At 40.6% G+C, this 15,543-nt stretch overlaps 1 protein-coding gene across 6 annotated transcripts in view; it reads left to right on the top strand.

The window, feature by feature from the left end:
- Positions 1–15,543, top strand: part of TAPT1 (transmembrane anterior posterior transformation 1) — a 237,882-nt gene that overhangs the window by 204,683 nt on the left and 17,656 nt on the right. For all 6 annotated transcript variants that reach the window (XM_070948705.1, XM_070948704.1, XM_070948703.1 and 3 more), the window contains 3 exons: positions 2,288–2,347; positions 13,921–13,989; positions 14,371–14,447. In XM_070948705.1, the coding sequence (XP_070804806.1) occupies positions 2,288–2,347; positions 13,921–13,989; positions 14,371–14,447 (206 nt within the window). The remainder of the gene's footprint in view (positions 1–2,287; positions 2,348–13,920; positions 13,990–14,370; positions 14,448–15,543) is intronic.

Below are 15,543 nucleotides of genomic sequence, written 5' to 3'. Positions count from 1 at the left end.
CCCTTGCAGGGTAGGGCTGAGGATTTTGTGCAATTCCTACATGACAAAGTCACTCAGATTCGGGAAGGCCTGGACTCCGACTGGGTAGATTCAGATGGGGTGATGGAGGTGGGTCTTGAGAGTGTTATCTGGGAGGGGTTTGACCTTGTGACTCCCGAGGACGTGGATAGGATTCTGGTAGGCTTAGCGCTGCTACATGTTCATTGGACCCGTGTCCCTCCTGGTTGGTGATGGCCTCCCGGGCGGTCACACAAGGCTGGCTCCAGGGGATTATTAACGCTTCTTTGAGTGAGGGTTTCTTCCCTCCCTTCTTGAAAGAGGCGGTGGTGAGGCCCCTTCTCAAGAAGCCTTCCCTGGACCCGGCTGTATTAGTGAACTATCGTCCAGTCTCCAACCTTCGCTTTGTTGCAAAGATTGTTGAGAGTGTGGTGGTGCGACAACTTCCCCAGTACCTGGATGAAGCTGTCTATCTGGATCCGTTCCAGTCGGGCTTCAGGCCGGGTTACAGCATGGAAATGGCATTGGTCGCATTGGTTGATGATCTCTGGAGGGCTCGGGACAGGGGCTGTTCCTCTGTCCTGGTCCTATTAGACCTCTCAGCGGCTTTTGATACCATCGACCATGGTATCATGCTGCGCCAATTGGAGGGGTTAGGAGTGGGGGGCACCGTGCTGCGGTGGTTCTCCTCCTTCCTCTCTGACTGTACGCAGTTTGTGTTGGCAGCGGGACAGAGGTCGACCTCGAGGCGCCTTGTTTGTGGGGTGCCGCAAGGGTCTGTCCTCTCACCCCTTCTGTTCAACATTTATGTGAAGCCACTGGGTGAGATCATCCGTGGTTTTGGGGTGAAGTTCCATCAGTACGCTGATGATACTCAGCTGTACATCTCCACCCCAAACCACCCCAATGATGCCCTTGATGTGATGTCCCAGTGCCTGGAGGCCGTGCGGATCTGGATGGGGAGAAACAAGCTCAGACTCAACCTTTCCAAGACCGAGTGGCTGTGGTTTCCGGCATCCCGGTATAGCCAGCTGGCTCCATCGCTGACTATTGGGGGCGAGATCCTGGCCCCCTCAGAGAGGGCTTGCAACTTGGGTGTTCTCCTGGATGCACGACTGTCTTTAGAAGATCATATGATGGCTGTAGCCAGGGGAGCTTTTTATCAGGTTCGCCTGATCCACCAGTTGCGTCCCTTTCTGGACCGGGATGCCTTGTGCATGGTCACTCATGCCCTCATCACTTTCCGCCTGGACTACTGTAATGCTCTCTACATGGGACTCCCCTTGAAGAGCACTCGGAGGCTCCAACTGATCCAGAATGCGGCCGCGCGGGTGATTATGGGGGCGACTCAGCACACCCATGTAACACCTCTCCTGCGCAAGCTGCATTGGCTCCAGGTGGTCTTCAGGGTGCGTTTCAAGGTGTTGGTTACCACCTTTAAAGCGCTCCACGGCTTAGGACTTGGGTATGTACAAGATCGCCTTCTGCCACCGATAGCCTCCCACCGGCCAATACGCTCCCACAGAGAGGGACTCCTCAGGGTGCCGTTGGCCAAACAATGTCGCCTGGCGACACCCAGGGGGAGAGCCTTCTCTGTGGGGGCACCTGCCTTCTGGAATGAACTGCCCCCAGAGATTCGCATGATCCCCGACCTACGTACCTTTCGCTGTGCCCTTAGGACTCTTTTGTTTCAACAGGCCGGGCTGGCTTAGAAAATGAATTTTAATTGGGTGTTTGTAGTTTTTAATATAAGGGCCAAATTTTTAATTTTAAAACATTTTAAACTGTTTTTAAATTTTGTAGGTATATGTTGTTTTAATATGGCTGTACACCGTCCTGAGTCCTTCGGGAGAAGGGCTGTATAAAAATTTAATAAATAATAATAATAATAATAATAATTCTTCTGGGTATTATTAGGGGCAAGTCAAGCCTAAGAAAGGGTTTTGACCCCTGCCTGGAGCCCACAAACCTGGTTCTTACACATTTCTTAGTTCCTTTGAGTGGATTATCTACACACTTCCTCATCTTCTATCCTCTTTTTAAGAACACAAACACATACCTTGCCTATTATCCCTAGTCCAATTGAAGCAACCAAATAGTGTTATTTCCATCTGATTTAGGATTTTGATTTCTGTAGATGCTGTCCCTGGCTACATGAATATTCAAAACCAAACAGACTGAAGGGTTGTCATATGCACATTTATGTATCTTTTCTCTCTAATAATAAGTGCCTGCTACTAATCTGTCAAATGGTTAATAAAAGGATTTGCATATGTTATCCTATCCACAGGTTTACAGTGAATACAAAGCAAGCCTTGCCTTTGACTTCGTTAGCAGTCGGCAGAAAAATGTAAGTGTTAGATTGTAGTTTTATACATCCTTTTTTTAAATTCAGTACTTGGAAATGTGCACATTTAATTAGATTTGCTTGCAATTTAATTTTACGTTAGGAAGAAACTGGAAAAGCATTGCAATTGGAGAGATCACCATATGTAACTTGGATCTCTGTGTGAAGTTGAACTTCCAAAGATATCCCTGTGGCCACTAATTTAATTTCCAGTATTCCTAGGAAATGCCTTTCACTTGCACTATTTATGTCATAATGAACTAGGAATAAAAGTGTCAGGTCTGCCTCCATTCAAATCCCAAGAAAGAAAACCCTTGACTCCACTGAATTAGAGAAGAGATACTTTTCCTGAGTTTGAAATGATAACAGTAAAAGAAAAGCAAGATCTGAGCCAAAAGGCACAAAAGTTACATATTGAAAGTTTCCCCAAATCCTTCCCCCCAGGGACCCATGCTGAATGTCCAATCCCCGCAGTGGTGGGTTGCCCCCGTTCGCACCGGTTCTATAGAACCGGTAATAAAACTGGTGGGAAGCTCCATCCACCGACCCAGACATCATCAGAACGCTTCTGTGCATGCTATACCTTTCAGTATAGCTCTTGTCAGTCTGTCTTTTATGGGCTTCATGTGCCTCGTTCAGTGCCTTACAGGTGATGGGCCAAGTACATTGAAAGTGTTCAATCCATTCCACTAAGGAAGGGATCTGGGTTTTCCCCTGGGGCAATTCTGGAATGGGTACAAATTCCTGACCAAAAGCAACTTTTTTTTTATTTTTTATTTTTATTTCTCATAAATACATTTACATGTACAGTCATTTCCATCATTTTTCATTCATCTTTTCTTTTAACTTTCATTTTTCATTTTTACTTTTTCGGGACTGCTCTTTTACCCTTTACCTTTACTCCAACCTTTCTTCTTCTCCTCCCCTTCTCTTCCTTCCTCTCTCTTCTCCTACTTCCTTCGTTCTTTCTCTCCTTCTCTTTCCTACTTCCCCTTCTCTTCCTCCACTCCTCTCTTCTTCCCCCTTCTAACCTTCTCCTCTACTCCGCTTTCCCCTCCCTTTTCTTCCTCTTCTTTTTCCTTTCTTGTTTCTCCTCTCCTCTCCTCTCTTCTCCCTTCCTCTCTCTCTACTGCTTCCCCTCTTGTGGCCCGTCAGCGGCCTGTGTGGATTGTAGCTGATTCTGACAACGAGGCTGGTGTGGTGCTGTGCCAGCAGCCTGTGCAGCTGGCACTCGAGTCAGATAATGAGGAGGCTGGAGAAGATGTGGTGCCAGAGGCAGGGATTCAGCCAGGACCTTCAGAACCTCCAGAAGCTCCTTTAAGTGAAGAGGACGAAGAAGAGGAGCCTCTTCTCAATGCACGGGCACGCAGAGCTGCCAAAAGGCAGGAGTGGCTCCTCAGGAGGAGGTCTCCTCGAGAGTAAGGCTTGGGGCTAATTGGCCACTCCCTTACCCTATTTAAGGAAGAACGCCGACTGAAGCAATTTATAGGGAACAACTTTAGTTCACTCTCCTTCACGTCTGGATTATCTGCAAATTGCTTCTGGGCTTTCTGCCAACCTTAGTAAGATTGTGATTACTTTATCTTTGGTTTCTTGTAGGCTGTTAAGAAAGTTTATTAACAGCCTTTGTTTTGAAAAAGACTGAGTTATTTTAGAAAATTAAGTTTTGTACAAATTTTGTGTGTGCTGTGTTCTTTGGGGTCCGTAGCTGGGTCAGAACATCCCCTCTCTCCTGTTGTTTCCCTTTTCAGTTCAATCTAAAGTGGTATTTGAGCAGCCCCGATTTTCTAATTATCTTTATTCTCATTTCAATTTCTTATTCAATTATTATTTATTTTTATTTCATCATTTGTGTAAATTTTTATAATATCTCACTTTTTTCCCTTTTTTAACCAATCATAAAATTTATCCCATGTCTTGAAATACATCAACTCCTCTTTATCTTTTATTCTCAGTGTTAATCTATTCATTTCTGCACATTCTAAAATTTTCTTTATAATTTCTCCTTCCAACGGGATTTTATCTGCTTTCCAGTTTTGTGCAAATACAATTCTAGCCGCTGTTATTATATGAATAATCAAATATGCATCTTCTTTACTATATTTCTCTGGTACAATTCCCAATATGAATATCTCTGGTTTTAGCTCTATATGTTGCTGCAGCATTCTCTCTAACCATGTTTGTATTTTCACTCAATATTGTTTTGCTTCTTTACACAACAACCACATATGATAGTATGATCCCGGCAACTGGTGACATTTCCAACACTTAGTTGATTTATCTTTAAACATCTTAGCTAATCTTTCTGGTGGCATATGCCATCTATAAAACATCTTATACAAGTTTTCTTTATAGGCTGTTGCCATTGTTAATTTGTAGTTTCTTTCCCAAAGTTGTTGCCATTTCTCCAATTCTATGGTGTACCCAAAATTCCTTGCCCATGCTATCATTGTTTCTTTTCATCTTCTAGTCTAATACACAGTAACAATTATATAACAGTAAATAATTATTAAATTATTAATTATTAAATAAACAATTATTTAACAGTAAATAATTATATAATTTCTTAATCATTTTCTCATCCGTTCCTATCAATATTTCATCCAGTTCTGATTTCCCTAAGTTAAAGCCATATTGTCTACGATCTGCTTCATATCTTGATTGATTGTAATTGCAGTCTTGTATATTAATCTATCTCAATCCCTTGACTCCCTAGTTCTTGTTTTTGTTTCAGTTCTCCCCGAACTGTCAAAATGTCTTTATATCTAACAATATTCCCCATGTTCACAATATTTGGGTATGTCACCGCTTCTATTGTTGAAAGCCACATTGGAATATTCAAATAACGTTTTTCTTTCACTCTCTCCCACACTGCTAACAAACCATTTCTTACATAATGTCTTTGGAAATATCCATGTATCCTTTGTTTTCCGTACCATAAAAAGGCATGCCAACCCAGTTGTAAATCATGACCTTCCAATGTCAATAGTCTTGTATTCCTTAATAAAATCCATTCTTTAATCCATGTTAACACTGCTACTTGATAATACAATTCCCAATTCGGAAGGCCAAACCCACCTCTAATTCTTGCATCTTGTAGCATTTTTATGTTGATCCTTGCTCCCTTTCCTGGCCACACATATTTCCACGTTATTTTCTTCAGCTCTTCAAAATATTTTTTCTCCAGTTTTATTGGTATAGTTTGAAATAAAAATAATATTTTTGGTAATAGATTCATTTTTATTAATGCTATTCTTCCCATTAGTGATAATTGCAAGTTTCTCCATTTCTCCAGGTTTATTTCAATTTGTTTTTTCAATTTATGATAATTGTCTTCCTTAAGCGTTGCACATCTTGATGTCAGATAGATGCCCAAATATTTCACTTTCTTCACAATTTGGATGTCCAGTTTCTCCATCATCTCCTTCTTTTGCTTTTCTCTCATATTTTTAACTAATATTTTTGTCTTATCTTTATTGATTTTCAGACCTGCTACTTTCCCATATTCTTCTATTTGTTCTAATAGTTTTGGCGCAGTCTCTATTGGGTCTTCCATGATAAACACCAAATCATCCGCAAATGCTTGTAGTTTATATTCTTCTTTTTTAATTCTCATTCCTTTTATTTCCTTTTCCTGCCTCACTTTTCTATTTCAAATCTCTAATGTCAATATAAATAATAATAGAGATAAAGGACATCCTTGTCTTGTTCCTTTTCTAATATCTATTTTCTCTGTCATTTCATCATTTACCATCACCTTTGCTGCTTGGTCTCTATATATAGTTTGGATCATATTTATAAATCTGTCTCCAAAATTCATCATTTTCAACTGTTTTATCATAAATTGCCAATTCACGTTGTCAAACGCCTTTTGTGCATCTAAAAATAACAACGCTATTTGTTTCTCTGAGTGTAATTCATAATATTCTAATGTGTTTAATATAGTTCGCATATTATCACTAATTTGTCTTTTTGGTAAGAAGCCATTTTGGTCCAAATGTATAAACTTGTTTAATAATTTTTTTAATCTTTCAGCCATGATTGATGCAAAAATCTTATAATCCGCACTTAATAAAGATAACAGTCTATAATTCTTTATCTGTTGCAGATCTGCCTCTTCTTTTGGTATTAGTTGCAGTATATATGCCTCCATCCATGAGTCTGGAATTTTAGCTTTAAGTAATAGTTCATTGAATACTTGCAGCATCACATTGCTTAGTACATCTTGTAGAGTTTTATATACCTCCACTGGTAATCCATCTGGGCCTGGTGTCTTCCCATTTTTCTGTCTTTTAATTCCCTCCATTAATTCCACCATAGATATTCTTTCTTCTAATAATTTTTTGAACTTTTCCAGGATTCTAGGCAGTTCCATTTTCTTCAAATATTGTTCTATCTCATCATCTTCTATTATTTCTTGTTGATACAATCCATTGTAGTATTTCTCAATTATCCTCTTCTTTTCCTCACTTCTATAACATATCTTTCCATCTTGATCTGTGAATTGACTTATTAATTTCTTTTCTTTCTCTTTTTTCATTTTATATGCTAACCATCGTCCTGGTTTATTTGCATTTTCAAAAAAGTTTTACTTTGTCGCTTTTATTCTATTCGCCAATTCTTCTATTTTCCATTAAATTCATCTTATGTTTTTTCAAATCCAACAAATTTTTAATCTTTTTGTAGTTTTTTTGTAATTCCATCACTAATCTCTTATATTCTTCCTCTAAATTCTTTTGCATTTGTCTGTTCTGTTTATTTCGTTTTCCTAAATATGTCATTGCCAATCCTCTAATGTATGCTTTACTGGTATCCCACATGTTTTGTAAAGATGTATCTTCTTTCTTATTCTCTTTAAAAAAGAAAGTCAATTCTTTTTCCATATATTGTTTGAATTTTTTTTCATTTAGTAATTTTTGATTTAATGTCCATCTCATTTTTCTTTTTTTCCCTTTCCATGTCATTATTATTGGATTGTGGTCTGCCCATACATTTGTTCCAATATCAATTTCTTGTATTTTAGCTATTAATTCTGTTGACATCCCCATCATGTCTATGCTTGACCATGATAGATGTCTATTTGAGTAAAATGTGTACTGCTTTTCTTTTGGATGGCTTCGCCTCCAAGTATCTTGTAGACTTAATTCATCTATCATTCTGAAAAAAGTTTTTGGCAATGTTTTCTTATCTTCCTATTTAATTTTGTAGGTTTATAGTCCAACTCATTGTCTATTATTGCATTGAAATCCCCTAATATACATATCTCTTCGTATTCAAATTCTATTATTTTTTTATGTAATTTCCCATAATATTCTTCTTGAATATCATTTGGAGCATATATTGCCACTAACAATGTTTTTTTTTTTAGTCATAGTTATTTCAACCATTAGTATCCTTCCTTCCTCATCTTTAAAAATCTGTTTGAATTGAATTGTTTTTTTAATGTATAATGCTACCCCTCTTTTACTTTGACTGGCAAGTGTTGTGTATAGTATTCCCAATTTCTTTTGCTCCAATAGATACTTATGTTGTTTCTTAATATGAACTTCTTGTAGACATATCATCTCTACTTTTAATTTTTCTAATTTGTTGAATATTCTTCTTCTTTTTATAACTGAATTTAGTCCGTTTATATTCGCTGATATTACTTTTACTTCTTCCATTTTTACTTGTTTATTTGTTTAGTAGATCTAGTCACTCTTGTTTCTCTTTGTTCTTTTATCTCTTTCGCTCTTGTTCCCTCTCTCAATGCTCTTTCCTCTTGTTCCTTGGTTGTCTCCGTTATTTGTTCTCTTTTCTCTTCCTGGCAGCTTGCCCTTTCTTCTTCTCTCACTTTTGCTTCTTCTTGTTGTTCTATATATTGCCGATAAAATAGCTCCGCCTTTTCTACTGTATCCAATCTGTGCCTTTGTTCTTGTAAGTTCACCAAGATTCCTTTTGGTATCAACCATCTAAAACTCACTCCTTTTTTAATCAACTGTTTCGTCAAAAATTGGTATTCACTGTTATCAATCTTTGTTCATTTCTTCCCATCATTTTGTTCATTTCCTTAAGGTCATCATGCATTGCTTGTATCATGCTTTTTAATTCTATGTTGGTTTTGTCTTGTTGTCTTGTTGTTTCTGCTGCTTTTTGTGCTGCGGAGCTTGGTGCTGCTGTTGTTGATGGTGATGATAAACGTTGTGGTTGCTTCTTCATTTTAATCTTTACTTTCAAATCGCCCAATTTATAATCCAAATTTCATAAATCAATATTTATAATCCACGTTTATCGTCCTGGTCACCACAGATCTTCAGGTTCTTGATACCCTAATCCGTACATTTAAAAAATAATATAAACAAAACCAAACACTAATGTTCCTCCTAAAGGGAAACTGAAATAAAAGAAAGAAGAAAAAAGAAAAGAAAAAGAAAATCCAGGCAGTTGAAGAAAAAAGAAAAAGAAATGAAAAAAAAATAAAAAACACCAACTGCCAAAAAGAAATTTTAATAATCAAGAAACAAAAGCAAGAAGTCCAAAAGTCAGCCAAAAAATATAAAAAATCAACTTTAAAAAAGAGAGTAAAGAAAAAATATAGGCAAATAAAAAATAAAAATCTGGTTATCAAAATGCAATTAAATACAATAAGTAGAAGAAAAAAGAATAGTTATCCCAAATACAAAATATTAAATGTCAAAAAATGGCTCTTGCCATTCCTTTTCATTCTAATTAATTTTTTTACAGTTCAGGTTATCTCTTAAAAAATAGAAGTCTTATTTCCAAAACAGCAATTACTTTCTCACCCAGATGTAATGCCTTGTTTCCTCTTTCTTTCTCTTCACTCATGACTGCTCCGGCTTTGTGACAGCTCTCAATGGCTGTCTTCCCAGCTGTAGAGTCGAAGGCTCTTTGCTGACATTACAGGGAAATTGCGGATTCCCTGCCCACACCAGCCTGTGCCCCCTTTCTTCCCTGACCCTATGGGTCAGCTATGGTCCCCTATGAACCCCCAAAACAGCTGAAATATCGGCACTCACCCCAGAGCCCCAAAGTTTGCATCGTTCCACCAAGTTGCAAGCCACGCCCCCTTTCCAGAAACAACTTTAAGCGGGGTGAAGCCGGTGCTATTGTGGATTGAGTTATTGTAAGCGACCTCTGCAAAAGGCAGCAAGTCCGCCCAGTTGTCCTGTTGGTAGTTTACATAGCACCTGAGATACTGTTCCAGATCCAAGTTTTTACGTTCACAGGCCCCGTTAGTTTGAGGGTAGTGAGTGGAGCTTAGACCCTGGGCAGAGCCTAACACCTTCAGGAACTCCTTCCAGAAGTGGGAGGTGTATTGTACCCCTCTATCTGAAATGATGTGGTCAGGAACCCCATGTAACCTATATACATGTTAGATTAAACAGTTTGGCAAGCGTTTTTGCAGACGGGATCTTGGAGCAGGGTACAAAGTGCACCTGCTTGGAAAATAAGTTCATTATCACCCAAATGACTGTGTTCTCCCCCCCCCACTCTCAGGTAGTTCAACAATGAAGTCCATGGATATTTCCTTCCATGGGGCACTAGGACTGGCAACACTCTGGAGGAGTCCAGCAGGATTCCTGGGGGGTCACTTAGCAGAAGCACACACAGGACAACTGACCACGTAGGTTTCTGTGTCCTTTTTCAACAAGGGCCACCAGAACTAGATGTAAAGTTTTCACGAAGCCAAAGTGTCCAGCAACTTTTAAATCATGGGCCCATTACAGCACAGTCCCCCTAAGGGTGATGGGGAAGTATAGTTTAGCGCCAATCCATGCTAGGCCACCTTGTATGGTGCACTCATTTGAGTGGGATAGGAACCAGTCATCACTTTTCAGCGCTCCCTTCAATTCCTCGTTTAAGTCACTGGGAAGGTCGAGGTCCGCTTTCTCCTGGGTTCTGGTGATCACTGGGGCAGCCAGTTGCTTGGAGGGGATAACCTCAAAAGGATGTTTTGCCCAGGGGTGAAATGCTACCGGTTCAGGAGGACCAGTAGTGGAGATTGAGGCTAGTTTGCTGTACGGGAGCAATTGCTGGCTGGCCATGCCCCCGAACCGGGCCATGGCCCGCAGTCCTGCCATGCTTCCCTACCTTCCATGCAGCCTTCCAGCTTGCGAAGGCAGGCAAGCGGAAGGCCACGTGGAAGGCAGCCAAGCTTCGCAGGGCTGCGGGGAAGGGAGCTAGCAGCTTACTCCCGTCCCAGAGTGCCCGCCTTCCATGCTGCCAAACTCATTGTTCAGAGCATCAGTGATCTAAGGAAACATCTTCCAACTCTTCAAAATCGACTTTAAGGGCGCTGAGAAGCCGACAGCAAAAGTAGCGGCAGCGGGGGCAAGTGTGTGTGTGTGTGTGTGTGTGTGTGTGTGTGTGTGTGTGTGTCCATCCACGGTCCTCCTCTCCCAGGTGACAGCCAGGGCTTCGCCACCTCCTCTTTTCCTCAGAGGGGCAGTGTCTGCCTCCAAGTCCTTGCAGAGGGAGGGACATACACACACACACAAACACACATGCCCCTGTTGCCCCCCCTCCCACTACTTTTGCTGTCGGCTTAAAGTCAATCTTGAAGAGCTGGAAGATATTTCCTTACATCGCCGCCAAACTCATTGTTGGGAGCATCAGTGATCTAAGGAAACGTTTTCTTACACCTTCTCCTCCCCATTCCCCCCCCTCGTTTTTCCATTCCTGTGCCTGGATTCTGCTAATTATACCTTCTCCTCCCCATTCCCCCCCCTCGTTTTTCCATTTCTGTGCTGGATTCTGCTAATTACACCTCCTCCTCCCCATTCCCCCCCTCGTTTTTCCATTTCTGTGCTGGATTCTGCTAATTACACCTTCTCCTCCCCATTCCCCCCCTCGTTTTTCCATTTCTGTGCCTGGATTCTGCTAATTACACCTTCTCCTCCCCATTCCCCCCCTCGTTTTTCCATTTCTGTGCCTGGATTCTGCTTCTGCATTTGCCCCTTCGAGAAAATGCCTTCAAGTTAATAGGGCCCATCAGACAGCAAATGCTTCCTTCTCCCATATTGCCCAACTCCTTTCAGTTTCAGTTAATTTTCTGGCAGTGTAAGCATAGGGTTGTAAGGCCCCAGCGGCGTTTGCCTGCAATAGCATGGCCCCTACAGTTACGTCACTGGCGTCAGCCTGGACTATAAGGGGACATCCATGTCAGGATGTTTAAGGACAGGTTCGGCTGCAAACAGCCGCTTAAGTTTCTCAAAGGCTGCTTGGCATTCCATTGTCCACTCGAGGGGACGGCTAGGCTTTGGCTTAGCCTCTCCCTTTGTCTTTAGAAGGTTGGTAATGGGTAACACAATTTTAGCAAAGGCGGGATGAATTGTCAGTAAAAGTTCGCAAAACCCAGAAAGCTTTACAACTGCTTTCTGGTACGGAGGGGGCACCCACTCTATGACTGCCGGCATTTTTTCAGGGTCCATTTCTATCCCCTTGTGGTATGCGGTAACCCAATGCGGTCAATTTTATTCTGGTGAAATTCACACTTTAACAATTTGGTGTTTATTGCCCCCACAAACAGGGTCCTCAATTTACCTACCTTAGAAAGGATGGAAGGCTGAGTCAACCTTGAGCCTGGTGAGATTCGAACTTATAGTAATTGCAGACAGCTGGTGTTAATCACAATGCTATTAGTCTGCTGAGCCACCAGGCCCCTGGCTCTGACCGGCTTTTCTTCAAGCTGTAATTCAGACATCCACTCTGAGGCTTCCTCGCTGCATCAAGTCTGGGGAGGGGTGGATCCAGCAGCTCCCATGTCTTCTTGGTCACTGTCTTGGTCAGACATCCTTTGCTCAGCCCCCACGGTAGAGTTTTCTCCAGGATGGCTGTTAAAGGAGACTTTGCTTAAAGTCAGGTGTGCCTCCATTCAAAACTCAAGAAAGAAAACCCCCAACTCCATGTTTGTAGAGAAAGGTACATTTACTGAGTATGAACTGAATGCAATGAAAGGAAAGGAAAGTCTGAAGCAATAGGCATGAAAATTGCATACAGAAAGCATCCCCAAATCCCTCCCCCCAAGGACCCAAGTTGAATGTCCAATCCACATCTCCCCAAGGTGTCATGTGAGGTGCTTCTTCAGATGGTCCCATCTATCTGGTATGCCAGAAGGTAGACCTTGAGTGCTCTCAGCACTCCCTGCAGCTGTTACGAAGGCAGTGAAAGTTTTCCTCCCTTTCAAGAGACATCTCCACCAGCTCACTTCCCCCCTTCCAAATCCCTAAATTACCTCTCCATCTCCCGTTACTATGCCAGCCAAAAGCAAGCAAGCATCATAGAGGCTGACGGCTCCCTGAGCTCTCCAGCTCTCAGGAGCTTCGTGCAGAAGTTGCAGGGCGTGTGTCAGCAGGAGGTCCTCTTTGTTGGCTTCCTGCAAAGCATCATCTCCCTGCTGGCGACTGGCAACAGTTACCCCTGGGGGTTGCTCCTATGGAACTTCCATGTGTCCTATGCTCAGTGACCATTTGGCTCAGACCAGTTTCTCCTTGAGCTGCAGCTCCTCCAGCCACTCTGTCTCCTCCCGGAAGCAGTGTGGCTGGGGGGAGGTCAACCCCACGGCTTCCCGTCTTCCTGGACGCTCCCATGGGGTTGACATTGTGTGTTCAGCCCCTGCAGTAGACTAGGTCTCCGGGTTGGCCAATAAAGCAAATCTTGCTTAATGTCAGGTCTGCCTCCATTCAAATCCCAAGAAAGAAAACCCCCGACTCTATTGAATTAGAGAAGAGATACTTTTACTGAGTTTGAAATGATAGTAGCAAAAGAAAAGCAAGATCTGAGCCAAAAGGTGTGAAAGTTACATATTGAAAGTTTCCCCAAATCCCTCCCCCAGGGACCCAGGCTGAATGTCCAATCGCTGTCCCACATAGTATGTGGGGCACATCTTCAGATGTTTTCGACCATCCGGAGAGCCAGGCTGGTTGGCCTTGACAAGATGTAAACAATTCCATTCAGCAGCGCAGTAACTCCCTTTTTATTCACTGGACCGTCTTCACACCAGCTCACTTCCCCAACCCCAACGCAATGCCCCCCCTCCCCATTACTATGGCAGCCAATAGCAAGCAAGCATCAAAAGGAAAGCCCATGCTGGAGATCCAGCTGACAGGAAGTAATTAAACCTAGTTATAAAACCATTCAATGCTGTACCTGTTAAGTTGTATGATCCCAGGGCCTTCCGTTAGATAATTTAGAAGTATCAGAAAACTCTCCTAATGACAAAATGGATATATTTTGACACTTTTGTGGCAATAGTTATGGAAATAGATTACCATTTACTTCTTCCAGTATTTACTTCAACTGTTCACAGTGGCCTGCAGATTTATTGCTTCCTGATGCTCTCCCATCAAAGTACACATCAAAGTACTAACCCCATCAGATTTCCTTGTTTTTTTCAGCCAATTTCTGTCCCTGAACCACTGATCAGTTGTGAACTGACTTTTAATTCCCTTTATGAGTGTGATTTTAAAGTAAATAAATTTGCAATATGTAAACATGTGTAGACTTCCAAGACTTCTTAGTACTTCAACATTTTGCCTGTTTCAGTGCTTTTTTCATAGTCTGCTCTCTACCTCCAGGCATATACAGATTACAGTGACTCTGTTTCCAGGAGAATGGGCTTTATTCCACTCCCACTGGCTGTTTTGGTAAGTCATGGTTTTTTTTTTTACATAGTAGCTAGTGAAAATTGCCCCAGGGGATGAAATACATCCTGAGCACATTAGTTAATAAAAATAAAATAATATTGACTCTTATTTTAAAATTTGGATAACTCTATACTGTGATTGTGGACTTGGTGAACAAGATTTTCAGGTTAAATTGAGATGGCCTGGATTAGAGTGTGGTTTATTGTATGTTATTGAAATAAAATTGTGTGCCGCTGCTATCTGTTAAAATAATTTAACATGGGGTATCTTAAATATTAAATCATATTTAAAATAACTTAAACAATTTCAACTACACATTCATGCCTTTTCAGAAATAATAATAATAATTCAGAAATAATTCCCTGTTATTTCTCTTTCTAGCTTATTAGAGTTGTTACAAGTTCTGTAAAAGTCCAAGGGGTCTTGTCCTATTCCTGTGTAATTCTTTTCTGTTGTGGGTAAGTGCAAATCAAATAATTGTGTAAAGCTTATCTGTAGGAATATTAGAATACCAAAACATGAAACATGAAAAAATTCTTACAATGAAGTCCCATTTTGTTATTAAAAATATATCAGCACAACAGAGTTCATAATGGAATATTAAATACAAAGCTTTTACTATATAAATAAAATGTTTAGAACTAAGATTTCTTAATCATCATGATTATTGCTTAATCCCACAGGTTAAATATACTTTGTCCCATTTAGCTTTTAAGAAAATATTTTTAATCAATTAAATATAATATGGTATCAATGCCCAATTCATGATTTAGTTAAGATTTCCAAGTGTTGGCAAAAACAGAAGGAATTTCATGATGAATAATAATGGGAAAATCATAAAATAAAATGTTTTATCATCAGGTTAGTACACTCTTATCCAGCTGACTTGAACATGGCAGGCACAAACCTCTCTATTCTTGGGTGTGGAAATACAGGGAAACGTGTGAGAGTGCATGTTTGCCTCCCCTGCTGCCCCTGACACACTCAGTATTGCAGGGTGTTGATGTTAGACTATGATGGTAATACGCTGGAGGATAATTATTGGGAGGCCTCCTTGAAGTTGGACTCAGTAGCATCTGCCCCCTCATCTTTAAGAACAGCTGGGTGGCAGTTCTTCATCTGCCTCAGCCAGCTTTTTGAGAAGAACAGGACCATTTGTCCACACAGCCTGGTCAAGGTAGGCAAACTCATCTGAAGTCCCTTCTTGGAGTCGCATCAAGTTCTTTACCAAAATGATTCCAGGCTCCCTGGCACAAATTTAATAATTTAATTTAATTTAATTTATTTTAATTTAATTTAATTTAATAATTTAATTTAATTTAATTTAATTAATTTAATTTAATTTAATTATTTAATTTAATTTAATTTAATTTAATTTAATTTAATTTAATTTAATTTAATTTAATTTAATTTAATTTAATTTAATTTCCAATTTATATACCGCCCTTCTCCCTGAGGACTCAGGGCGGTGTACAGCCAAGATAAAAAACATAGAATACAAATATTAAAAAACATTTAAAAATATATATAAATTTTGGCCCGAAAGTTAAGAAA

Source organism: Pituophis catenifer, unplaced genomic scaffold (assembly GCF_029215685.1).
Source record: "Pituophis catenifer annectens isolate HBS135680 unplaced genomic scaffold, rPitCat1.0.hap2 SCAF_8, whole genome shotgun sequence".
NCBI classification, from domain to species: domain Eukaryota; kingdom Metazoa; phylum Chordata; class Lepidosauria; order Squamata; family Colubridae; genus Pituophis; species Pituophis catenifer.
This window is presented reverse-complemented; position numbering and strand designations above follow the sequence as displayed.